At 44.6% G+C, this 13,118-nt stretch overlaps 1 protein-coding gene across 3 annotated transcripts in view; it reads left to right on the top strand.

Annotated features, from left to right (window-relative positions):
- The window catches only part of LOC108678157 (collagen alpha-1(I) chain), a 142,869-nt gene extending 129,914 nt beyond the window's left edge, over positions 1–12,955 (top strand). The window contains exons 4-12 of one of the 3 annotated variants that reach the window (XM_018166507.2): positions 1,024–1,094; positions 1,495–1,845; positions 2,152–2,284; positions 3,135–3,343; positions 3,782–3,985; positions 4,274–4,742; positions 4,975–6,618; positions 6,808–7,126; positions 7,577–12,955. In XM_018166507.2, the coding sequence (XP_018021996.1) occupies positions 1,507–1,845; positions 2,152–2,284; positions 3,135–3,343; positions 3,782–3,985; positions 4,274–4,742; positions 4,975–6,618; positions 6,808–7,126; positions 7,577–9,374 (5,115 nt within the window). In that variant the 5' untranslated portion in view covers positions 1,024–1,094; positions 1,495–1,506 and the 3' untranslated portion in view covers positions 9,375–12,955. The remainder of the gene's footprint in view (positions 1–1,023; positions 1,095–1,494; positions 1,846–2,151; positions 2,285–3,134; positions 3,344–3,781; positions 3,986–4,273; positions 4,743–4,974; positions 6,619–6,807; positions 7,127–7,576) is intronic. The other 2 variants (XM_018166508.2, XM_047885081.1) reach the window with 2 other exon arrangements.
- Positions 12,956–13,118: the final 163 nt, after the last annotated feature.

Consider the following 13,118-nt stretch of genomic DNA (forward strand, 5'->3'; position numbering starts at 1 on the left):
GTCGTGTGCCGGGATTTGTGAACCTCACAAGGCTCGTGAGATCCTTGAGCGAAGCGGGAGGAGAGGTGGAGGAGCAGGTCTATTTTATGGCCGGTTTATAAACGCATTCTTGGGAACATATGGAATTGCCTCCCCAAAGATTGGCTCGAGTTGAGCGCTTTCAGAGACGGCTTGGCGGAGCCAAAATTTCGGCAAGATTGAGTCGCTTTCCACTGAAGGATTCAGATATGCACTATCCTCAAGATTCTGTTGTGTAATGCACTTGTACCTGACTTTTGGCGCCCTCTCTAGTAAAGCTTTGGTGCGTTCGGTATAAATGATTAATCTACGATTCTTTCGCATTTCACCGTGACGATTTTTGAATAATTTATTTAGTAATATGGTTGAAACATTATTTACAAGAGCGTCCGCAAATTTTCATGTTGCACCGTAATAAGAAATAACGAGACGCGTATCTCAATCACAACATAAGTTTACGCATGTTCTCATCACTTTTCGTGACATTTCACTGTATTTGCCATTTGACGCAGCTATACTAAATATCATGTGGCCGTAACGTTGAAGATCGATGGTGGAACGGCATTTTGCCGGAGCTTCTTGATCTTTTGAATGATTTATGTCTGCGTCGCAGGCTACAACATGCATCTCGTCTCTGCCGATTTATAGCTCTTTGATGTACATTAATCTCAGTATTGTCAGTTTATGTTTCATCGATTTTCACAGATATCTTTTTTAATTAGGTATTCATTGTGTTTAAAATTATGGTTGTTTTCTCTGAATTTAACCTATATTCCTGAAAAATACAAATTATGTTATTTATGTAATCAAAATGGCTATTTTTTTAATTGTTCGAAAGAATGATTTTGTCTGAATGGATGAATAGTTAAAACAATTCGAAACAACACCTGAAGGTTTTTCTGACCTGAGGCGGCATAAAGTTAGTATGATAGAATAAAATCTGTATCAACCATCAGAAAGTTTCTTAGAATGGTTCCTCCACTAAATTCAGTCTCTTTTTTTCAGATGAGAAGACGATTTAGTGATAGACGGCAATATTTAAAAGCATCGTGGTGCTAGCAGCTTATAAACTTAAGGTACGTTTCTTTCTGCGTTCAAGTAGATCAGTGCTTTCTGAAAATAATTTTTAGTACTAGTGAAAATTTCTTTTAGAATTAATAGGTAGTTCTTTTAGTTAAAAGATTTCCATGATTTTGTACTAAGTTTGAATAATGTTGCGCTATAATTATTGAATAAATAATGTTTACGAACATTTTCTAATGTTAGAGTTTTTTTTGCATTTTCTCCCAAACAATTGTTTGTCTATTTTCTCGGGCATCTCTGTTGTTGTTTTTCTGTTTTTCTATTTAAATTTACCGTTCAATTACGAATTTAAGATTAGATTAGCTCTATTTATTCGGTAATGAATAGAAGGTGTGGTGTCAATAGATTAGTTTTATTTATTTATTCGGTAATGAATATAAGGTGTGGTGTCAGGTTCGCCGTGCGATGCGCGGCCAGACCAAAGCAAGTGGCGGAGGCGCAGCGTCGCTCAAAGATGACGCGTCCGTTGGCGGTGGCGGGCCTCTTAAAACCACCGGCGGTGGACGGCGAAAAAACAACAACAACGCTGGTAACGGCGTCAAGAGCGGCAACGCATCGGCGAGCTCAACCACAATCATGAATAGCAACCCCATCAAAACTGAACCCCTCGACATCAAACCTGACCCTGACTCCTCCATGCCTGTGCTCAACGGAGACGACGGGTCTAAAGGCTCCCATGCCAACAACAACTCTATCATCAACAACAACAATGCTTCTCTCAATGCCCTCATGCCCGATACTAAGGTTGGCAGAGAGCATAAAATGTTACATTATCACAAAGATTCAATTTCATTCAAATCTGCACTCTGGTCTGTTGCCATTGTATGTATTTAAATCAATAAATGATTATTCAATCACAATTCTGTGAAAAATTCTTTTGTTTTGATTTGAGTTTCCCAGTTAGTGGGAATGGCACAGCGGTTATGACACATTTACTCTTCAGTGAATAATACTTGTTTTCACGTGCACCCTCAAATGCACTTCATTAACTTGTATGTTCATCCATGTTTGTTGATGTTACCTCATGTTCACTTTTATCCTGTTCCACAGAACGTGAAGCAGGAGCTAAGTAACGGCACGGGAGGCGACGTAGCAGGCATGGGTGCTGACATCAAGCCGTCCATGCTGGCGTCCAGCAGCTCAGGCAGTACGCCCACGCACACACCGCCCCAGTGCAACGAAGGTAACTTCCCATCTCGTAGCCTCAGCGCTTTGCTCTTCATCACTCTTATTCAGCTGTCACTGTAATAATAGTATCATCGTTGAATAGGCCTTTCGCCAAGTCGAGACTTAGCAGAATTCTTGCAGCTTGCTGAGGTTTCAAGCGCGCAACTCAATGCTCAAGTCGTACTGTTCCCAACCACCCAGCCACCATGCCTATTTTTGACCAAAACTGTCATAGAAGCTGGAGTCGAACCCGCTTCTAACTGCTCAAAATCTTGATACTGTCAAGGCTGGGTCACCAGCCCAGTGTCGTCTTCTTATGCCCTGGCTTGCATTTGCAATTTGCCTGTTTTTCTGCCGCTGGCTGCTTTCAAGTGCATTCAACGCCATGAAAAATGTACTTATTCAAGAATCAAAACCTTGTTGGTTTTTCGAACTCAGCTAAATGATATTCTAAACGTCAATGATTTTGAAAATATTTCATATCGCAATGTTCTATTGGTGGATCTATTTTTTAACACGTTTTTAACACGTTTTTCTTAGCTTAGCTTCGCGTTTGTTTGTTTGTTTGTTTGGTTGTTTGTTTGTTGTTAACATTGACAACGAAAATTAGCCCACTTCTGATTGCTCTTGAGATCTGAAATTCGGCATGCAGGCTATTTTCGCCTAACAATTTCAGATACAATCATAAAAACTAGTAATTAGAGACCGAAATTAGTTTAATTGAAGGGGCGAGCCATAATTTATTTTCTACTTTTTAGTCCACAAGAAAAACGTTTTTTTAAAAAGTATTTTTAAGTATTTTATTTATTTTGTCTTACAAATAAACGTTATAGCAATTCACTGAGATAATGCATTTGTTTGCACAGCAGGCGAGTTGCCCGGCGACGGGTTGACCGGGAAGGGTGGAGGAGTAAGCATCTCAGGCGGAGACGCTCAGTACATGCAGCAGCAGTCGCAAATATTCGTTTTCTGCACAAGCCTCGCCAACAAGGCGGCTGAGAGCGTCTACCAGGGCACCTACCCCAACATAATTGGCTACCATTGCTCACAACCTGCCACCAAGAAACTCTTAGAGGTGCGTCCTTGTTGGTACTCTTGCTGCTCGAGGTGGAACATTCACGAACAAGTCCTGATAGTCCTATTTATTTATGTATGCCTCTAATGGCGATATTACTAGTATGATAGAATTATTTTCTTAATATACGAACATATCAAAGATTCAAGAATTTTGGTAACTGTTGGCTTTGAAAGTATTTGTTTAATAGGAAAAATATCCCTTTGACTCAAAATGCAAAAAAAAAATAATTGAATCTCTACCAGCAGTGTTTGATACACGAGATGTATACGTAGGAGTAATCTGTATTATTTTTACGAGACATTTTTCACGTGAATAATCATTCTTGAATTGACTTCATTCCTAATCGTTTTCATGTATGAACTTTTCACTTGCCGTCAAGGTTTCAACCTCATGTCATTTTTTGTCCTTTAATAAGATATATTTTTAATCCATCAGAAACACCCGTTGAAAATGACCCAATTTGCGAGACAAAGTAACGCTCATTGGTTTAATAACTTCGGTGGGGCCATGAAGGGCCCAAAAGGACCGGGACCAATTAAAGGTCCCAGCATGCAGGGCAGCATGCCTCATGTACATCATAACGGGCCCATGCCTCCGGACATGAACTGTATGAACCCTATGGCCGGACAACCTAATATGGTATTTTGCTTCTAATTTTACTCCCATATGAAATGATGAGATTAAATTTATTGGTTTGGAAGTTTTCAACTGTTAATTCTGCCGTCGCAGATAACAATGAATGAGATATCAATGATCAACGATTAATTATTTTGAAAAAATTTTCGAAATCACCACCCTACAAAAAAAAGCTGATGCGTAATTTGGTTTCCATTCTTAGCAAATTTAGTGCGCTTATTTCTTTATTTAATCAAATTTTTTGCTCTAAAGCTTCTCAATTTCTATTCTTAATCTCAATTGCATTTGCAGATTCCTGACTCTTGCGGCATGATGGTTCCTAACCGCAGCATCACCAGTCCCGCTGGGTCCATGATGGGACCTAACCCTAACATGATGGGTGGCGGGCCTAGCTGTGGAGGACCAAGCATGATGGGCCCTGGGGGCATGATGGGCTCAAGGGGACCTGGTCCAATGATGCCTTCAAATATGGGACCTGCTTGTATGGGCGGTGGTGGGCCCATGGGTCCAAATAATATGTTGCCTGGGTCTATGGGTTCTGGTGGCCCAATGGGCCCTGGTGGACCAATGGGACCAGGTGGACCAATGGGGCCTGGTGGACCAATGGGTCCCGGTGGACCCATGGGACCCGGTGGCCCGATGGGACCCGGTGGCCCGATGGGTCCTGGAGGACCAATGGGTCCAGGTGGACCGATGGGTCCTGGTGGTCCCATGAACCCTAACTTGGCCTCTTTGGGGCCTGGCCAAATGAGATTACCTGGTGAGTACAAGAGCGGTGATTCTCATGTTGAAATTAATTTCCGTCATCACTACGCTTGCCATCCCACTTGCCACTACTCCTGACCCACTGTTCAAATAATTGGCTAATAGTTCATGAGAAATTATCCGTAACGCGTTTGTATTGTGGATGCCAATGAAATAGTTCGTAACGCAAATAATTCATAACACAGGGTATGCATTGCAAGTATTTAACTGAATACTCCTCCGTACAGGTCCTTGTGGTGGATCGACTACAGGTTTCGGCGGTCCTAAGGAAGAATTTTTGACACCTGAGCAACGTCAGCACCGCGAGGAGCAGATGGCTAAGCTCGCTAGAATGCAGACGCTGCTGCTACCAGAGTTACAAGGCGATGGAAGCAGTCCCAATAATAATGCTCCTCAGACCACTCCGCCCTCTTCCCTTTCACTACCTCCCTCATCGAGTGGCAGTTGTGGTGCACCACTCAATAACTCGACGAGTGGCTGCGGCGCTCCACTCAATTCGAGCTCAACTCCTTCGAGCTTACCTTCAGCATCGTCGTGCACACCGCTCTCCACTCACGGCTCTCCCCCTGCACCGGTGACAACGCCTGCTTCATCCATGCCTGGTGCCACACCTCCCTCTTCAACTTCTGCTCTAATGCCACCAACTCCCCCTTCCACCGCCACTAGTTTACAAGGCAACTCTATCGCCACTACGAACGCCCCAAGTAACGGTGGGCTACCGTCATCTTGCAGTGGCGGGATCCCCTTGTCATCTCCGTCGTCTTTAGTGGCAGCGCCGCACACTCCGGCATCTTGTGCCACCACTCCCACCACCATCGTCTCAAACGCCTGCTCCATGGGGGCTTCTCCTGCCCCTCCTTCCCACTGCATGGGAGGACCATCGCCAGTAATGGGACACAGTCCTATGGGCATGAGCCCCGGCATGGGGCCGAGTCCAGGGATGGGTCCCAGTCCTGGCATGGGGCCCTGCATGGGTCCTGGAATGGGTATGCCTGGTAACATGATGCCGGGTCAAGGCAGCATGGGCCCTGGGCCTAACTGTATAATGGGTCCTGGTATGAGGATGATGCCTGGAGGCCAGCCGATGATGATGGGCCCGCACGGTCCCCACATGTCCCCGCAGATGGAGTGGCAAAGATTGCAGGCAGATTTTTTCGAAAGCAAGCGTAAAAAGTGTGGCCAAAATCCCAGCGGCAACGGCGGAGGCTGCATGGGCCCAGATGGGTCCATGGGGCCTATGATGCATATGGGTCCTGGTGGAATGGGACCGGGCGGAATGGGTCCTGGTGGCCCAATGGGCCCAGGAATGAACATGGGTGGGGGCATGGGACCAAGCGGCCCCATGTGTGCAAACGGTATGGGGCCAGGATCTATGGGCCCGGGATCCATGGGCCACATGGGACCTATGGGGCCTATGAATGGCATGGGCCCTGGAAATGGAATGTGTCCATCGGGTATGAGCCCCATGGGTAATTCAGGTCATTTGGTGCCCAATAGTATGATGGGCCCCAACAACGGCATGGGCTCTGGCGGACCAATGGGCAACAATGGCATGATGGGCGGTGTTGGGCCCATGGGACCGATGATGAACTGTGGCATGATGGGTTCAGGTGCTCCAGGCCCAATGCGTGTGGGTTCGAACAGAAATCAAGGGCCTCCGCCTCCCTATCACGTCCCTAGACCAAACGGCCCAATGGGATCTCCCGGTTCTCCATCGATGTGTTCGGCGGCTCCGTCTCCTCGCCAGCCCACGCCTCGTCCTACTCTTAGTAACCCATCGACGCCCTCCGGACCCATCAACAGTCCCTCAGGCTCACACTCCATGGGCAAAGACACGCCTGTCACCTGCGCCATGCAGCAGCAACATTCTTGTGAGTGTCCATTGTTTGTTGCCACGGTCGGGTTACGATGATTTCACGACATAAGATATTTCAAATGTCTATCTCAATTTCTAACCTTGAATATGTATATTCCTGTATTGTTTTTCACGATCAAAAATAATGCAAACTTATTCTCTTCATTTTCAGTTGTCGCTTGAATTTTTCTATCCTGTTTTTCAGTATCGAACGACATGTATGGGAGACAGATGCAGAGTTTCCAGCAACAACCTCAACATAAACTGCAACACGCATGCAGCAAAGCATCTCAACAGACTGGCCCCAACATCCCGCCCTCCCCACAAAGCTGCCAGCCCCCAACACCCCAACAAGGGGGCATGTGTCCGAGTGCCGCATGTGATGGCAGTAAAGAAGCTAGCCTTATGCCCGTACCCTCCCCTCAGCAGATACAATATTTAAATGCCTTTGAAGGACAGGAGCTCACCATTCAGAAGCAGCCCAATAACACGAGCAGCTGTAGAGACGGCGAGCTACTTTCTCCGTGAGTAGTACATTTTTATACCTATATTTAGGCAAGATGCTGAAAACCTCCTTACAGAGAAATATCCTTCTAAAACTCGTTGTACTAAGAGTGTTGTGATTGGTCAATAATTGTATTAAAACGACTTCAGCCTTTGTAAATTGGTTTATTCAATATCACTATTTCGTGTGAATTTGAACTTCTCTGCTGATTGTACTTGTATTCTCCAAATTATTGAATTGATGATGGAGCTGGTCTCCGAAACGTTTTCATTGAAGATAAGGTGAATTTAATTGGTGCTCTTAAATTCTTGGCGAATTTTGCTTTATGTTAAATTGTATGTCGCCTCATTTTCATTGTGTTCATTAGATGCTTAGTAATTTTTTCTGATGAAATGAATGATAAATAACGACTTTGAACCTCGAGAACATAGTAAGTTCTGTGAAAACTTCAACGTTTCTCGCATTTCAGAATCGGTGGTACGATAGACAGCACAGCAGGAAACCTCGCCTCCACCACCACCACGCTGAGCAGCAGCAACAATAACGGGGCCGCTTGTTCTCCCGCTTCTTCATCGTCATTTGCGAACAACACACCACCCCAAGACTCGTCTCTACCGTGTTCAACGGCGAGTTCAAAATCCCGATACTCCCAACAACAACAGCCTTCACCCGCTCCTCCCACAACTCCCGTACCATCTGGGGGACCAAGAACTCCCGCGTCAGTAGATCATAACAATTCTCGTTTTCCCGCACCCTCCCCGAAAGCTCCTGGTTCTTGTAGTGGCCCTAGTACTCCTGTGAGTGGGGACATGCTGAGAGGATTTCCTGGCACATCTCCACTACCATCGAACGGTCCCGATTTGCTCAACACGGGCAGGTTTTCGACGGGGTCTGCCTCGGGTGGACTCTTAGGCTCCAATAAATTAGGCAGCGCGAGCTCTTTAGAAATGGAATTAAGTAATATGCCTCTAAATCCCAGCGCTGTCACAAACGTTCCATCCAAAATCTTTGATCCAATCTCATCCATGGCTCAGATGAGCCAACAACTCACATCCACGGGGCCACCGGAACCGCCTGTTGTACCGACAGGTCCCGGCATGGATCCGGGACCGATGTTAATGCCTCCTGTGTCCTCGTCTCCAACAATGATGGCGTCTCCTGGTGCTCATCGAGCCTCACCTGGCACCATGGCCATGATGGGCACAAATCCTCGCCTGATGGGCCCCAGACCTGGAGCGCCCATCACGTGTGCTGGGCCGAACTTTAATCCTGTAAATGTGCAAGTTAAACCCGGAGGTCCAAATGCTATGCAATACATGCCACCGAGACCGAATAGCGGGCCCAGGCCCTCCATGGGCGAATATATGCCTCGACCTTCTAGCCCTTCATCAATGTGTTTAACCAACACCACTACGTCTATGCCTATACCCAACGGGCCCATGGGATCCATGGTTTGTTCCACGGGGCCAAATGGAGGCATGGGCGCCATACCATCCTCAATGGCCGGCCATATGGTGAGCAGTATGGGCCCTAATCCTCACTTCTCTATGTCAGGGCCTCATATGCATGGGGGTAACATGGGCATGGGTCCTGGTGGACCTATGGGTGGCATGGGCCCTCATGGTGGTATGCCAGGGCACATGGGAGGACCTGGGGGCCACATGATGGGGCCCAATGGCCCCATGCAACCTGGAGGTCCTATGATGGGACCTAACGGCCCAATGTCAATGAACCAAATGATGGGTGGCCCCATAGGTCCAGGTGGACAAATGATGGGCCCAAGATGTCCAGGTGGTCCTATGATGAGAGGCCACAGTCCTGGTATGATGCCTGGCATGGGTGGGGACATGTACGGTATGGGTGGCCCAGGAATGGGTGGTCCCATGGGTCCCAACGGTCCCGGATGTCAGATGATGGGGGGCTACGGGACCAAAGGCTCCCCGGGTCTGGGCGGCAGTGTCGACGCTGCTCAGCCTCTTCCTCCGTCCATGGGTCAATCGGGCTCGGGGCGCGGGGGAGCTAATGGCGTGAACAGCAACGGTGGCTTCATGGCTCCCACCACTGCCGACCCTGCATATGCCGCGCAGTTCCACAACTTCCAGCAACAACTTTACGCCACCAACACAAGACATCCTCACATGGTATCACACATGGGCCAGGGGCCACACATGGGCTCTATACCACCGTCCATGATGGCAGGGCCCGGTCCTGGCATGGGCCCGCCTGGCATGATGCCTCAAGGGGGTTTTCCTTATGCACCCAAATGAACACTTTAGCTTTCTGTGTTTAGTCGTTCATGCCTTACTGCAGATAACTTCTTACGTTGCCAGATTGTTGACCTCAGTTTGCAGTGAAAATAATCGTCCGGATCTCAGTTGCTTGTTTTGTTGTTTGATATCGGTAGCCTTGTACAGTTTTTCCCTTGACATTTTTGTGGCGTGGATGCAGTTGTATCCAGGGAACTATTTAATATGTGAGTGATTGATTCAATATTATCATTGCTATAATTGTGATTCTTATAATGATTCTGCTTTAGTTTGGCTGTAGCCACATTGTTCGACACGAATGGTGTACCACTCATTTGATAATTAATGTCACGTGATTCTCTCCGCTAAGTCTCATTTATTTTACGACGCAGTTTAAGAGCTTTCTCAATGAATGCACTTCCCTTCACTCTCTGGCACCCCTTGTCAAGTTACTCGCTGTGATATGTTTGCTTTCATTACTTGGGGAACACTGCAGTAATGATTAGTCTATAGGACTCTTATGAAACTCCGCCCTCCTTCTCAGTCCGCATCTCCACAACGTTTTGCCCCAACACTCTTCCTCACCCTTCCCAGTTCTAAGCGCTCGAATTTACAGCGAGTGCTTTATTTTTGTGACGAAGGTTTCGAGTCCCGTGCCATGCTTAACCTCAGTTTCTATCCTTCCTATCATGTACGGGTCAGATGCAAGAATTTCAGTGGTACTATTTATTTAATGTTATTGAGGGCGGTGGTTGTTGAGTTTATGCGCCGAGTTCACCTTCTTCAACCTCCTTACTGGCAGCCATCGACGACAAATGTGCTTTCGACTGTTGAAGCTGACTACTACTCGTCTTAACCTATGCAACTGAATTGAGAAATGTGCAAACACAGCAATAATTGTTGTTTGAGACGACGATAATTGTGAACCAGTGCCGTGTTTTGTGAAGTTCTATGTCAAAAATATCTGAACGATATATCGTCAAAATATTTTGTCGCATGTTAATCAGTGCTCTGACTCTGTGTCGCTATGTTGAAAAAATGAGGGTATACCCTTACAAAACGTGGATATTGACTATGCAATCCATGGTTGGTGCAGTTTATGACACTAATTGCAAATTGAAAACGAACTCTGTACTAGAGATGTGCTCTGAGTGGTGATCAGACGGTACAAACTCTAGAGCTAAATACTCCCGTGGCCACTTCTCTCTCGTTATTTGTTGTTATTATTTACTAGTGCTTGCATCATCATTGTTGTTACATTGTAAGCTTCTGCTATGCTCATTTGTTCCAAGAGGCCACACGCCATGTGTAAAAAATAAGGATTAGATTAAGATTTCTAGAAACCGAGTGCTCCTTGGATAACTTCTTCACGTGTCTCATCGCTATTTGCTTTTGTGCATTAGGCAACATAATTGTCTGTGGATCAAACGTGGCGTATGAACATGATACTACTTGACTTACATACTGGTTCATAACTTTCTCGTTAAATGGCAGATAATTCCACTTGTTTTGTCTTGATTGAACTGATTTATATTTTTGATGAATAATGATTTAATTTAATTTTCGCTAACGTGTGTGTAAAATTTGACAATTCTTCGTACGATATTTGATCTTGACCCTTTGAAATCATCTTGAAATAATTATTAGCGACCATCATTCGCCATTTAAATTTATAATAAATATATACCTTGAATCATTTACTGTGCTTGAGTGTGCATTGATTGTAGTGATGATTTTGAAGCCGTGAAAACAACTAATTTCATTTAACTTCCTGACGAATATGTTTTACAAAAAAATATTAAGTGTAACAGGCGGCGTTGATCACTCTCATATCGGGGAATCGAATGTAGTATACTTCATTGTTTACTGTAACGGTTTGTTTGTTTCAAGAAAGTTTTCTATCTGTCATGACCAAGAAGTGTAGCTAACGTGTGTCGTGTTGGTTTAGTATTTCCTTTTGGATTCTCTAGCGGTGCGACAGCCGTGAAATTCGTTCATAAGACCTCGTTTTCGGCTTCGCTGGAAGCAGTATTGTGAAAGTTGTTAAGTTTGCCAGAGCTTCAAGGAGTCGCTCACGAAGCATGCATGCAGTAACTGTCGTGGCATTATGTCAACCCAATTTCAGTGCTTGCGTTTGGCTCTCTATTGGCGATTATTTAACTAAAAATTAAATTCATTATTATACGTTTGTTTCTTCGATTGGCAGCTTTCATGAACCTTGATGCTCAAATGTAACCTCTCGTAGGAGCGGTGACCTGGTGCTTGGCAATCATGATTAGTTAATGGACTATCAAAAACATCATTTGATGTTACCTTAATTTGGTGTTGGCGAAGAATACGCGCCAAATTCGTCAATTCTCAATATTTTGTGTGATCTTGACTGAGTGCCATCAACGCTCCCACTTTTCCGCGTAGTTGTACAGAATTGATTTTAAAATTGAAATTAGGTTGTACGGAATAGTGAGTATTTGTGGTAAGTGAATGAACTATCTCGAATTTACTGTGTACAGCTAGTTTTGGGTCCTGTATAAAGTTTTCTTATTGTAAGCCTTCGTTACTGGCAGTTGTCTCTCGCGACCTCGGAACTTGAGCGAAAAAAATCGCTGTTGTGATTGGAGGTGAAGTTACCCATTCATTTAAAAGGATTCCTCTAAGGAGTTCAATTTTCAAGATTTTCAGTACTTGCGATCAAATTTAAGCTATGTATTTAATAATGGTTATGATTTTGGCCGGTTTAACTTAGTGTCTTGTCAATACGTGACGCTGAAAGTCCAATACTTGTGTATCTCCTGCCCATCTTGCATGACAGCTCGACGATTTGCTCGTTTGAAATGTTTAGAGATGAAAACTAATGTCGCCAGCTCTTGTTTGTACCTCCTGTAGATATCTTGTACAAGAACTTGAGTAGAATAAATATTGTATTGTATAGCAATAATGTGATTTGATGAGAATAGTTACTACTGAACTGTACAAACGATTTTAGGGCACTCCAAGTTCTGATGGTGACTGTCCGCCTCCTCCCTTTCTCTTAACTTTTTCAAGTTACTCCTATACCCGGGGTTTATTTTGTTATCCTGTCCTAATTTAAAGTCATTTTAATATAACTGCTAAATCAGGCATTAAAAAATTGATTGACGGCAATTGGGCAGTTATCTAAAATTACGGCATTGAGTATTTCTGCAAAATTAAAGCCTACTTTTGCATTCTCAGCAGGAGACTGAAACGCCACATACTACATTTGCCGATGTATTAAATTAAACCACTCGATTGTCGCCCAAGTTTACTTACGAACTCATGCCTGGCATTATTCCTTATACTAGACGAAACTTGGCTTCTAGAAAACGTGACCTGTGATGCAGCTTTCTATTTAATACCAAACTCAAACGAGTAAACTAATGTTATTCTTCACTTTGGGAAGCTTTTATTATTGGCAGCTATGCGAAATAAGTCCTAATTCAAGCCTGCTATCTTCGTTTTTTTTCATCCAATTCTCGTATATTATTCGTCTTACGTAACTCGGTTACTAACTTCGCTGTACTCGAGATCCTGGGAGGATGGCGACAATTTTTATTATTGAAAGTTTTACATAAAAATATTTTACACTCGACGTTTCCCTCTTTCCTTGTTAGAATTTAGTTAGACGTACTTGCTGCTCACGTTCCTTTGGATGATCTGAGCAATCGGTCGCAGCTTCTGCTAACTAATTGGTTGTCTGCGTTGTTTGTCACGTGAGACGCTCTATACCTTACTTCATTGTTCTTGTCA

The sequence above is a fragment of the Hyalella azteca genome, unplaced genomic scaffold, assembly GCF_000764305.2.
Source record: "Hyalella azteca isolate HAZT.00-mixed unplaced genomic scaffold, Hazt_2.0.2 contig2099, whole genome shotgun sequence".
NCBI lineage: Eukaryota > Metazoa > Arthropoda > Malacostraca > Amphipoda > Hyalellidae > Hyalella > Hyalella azteca.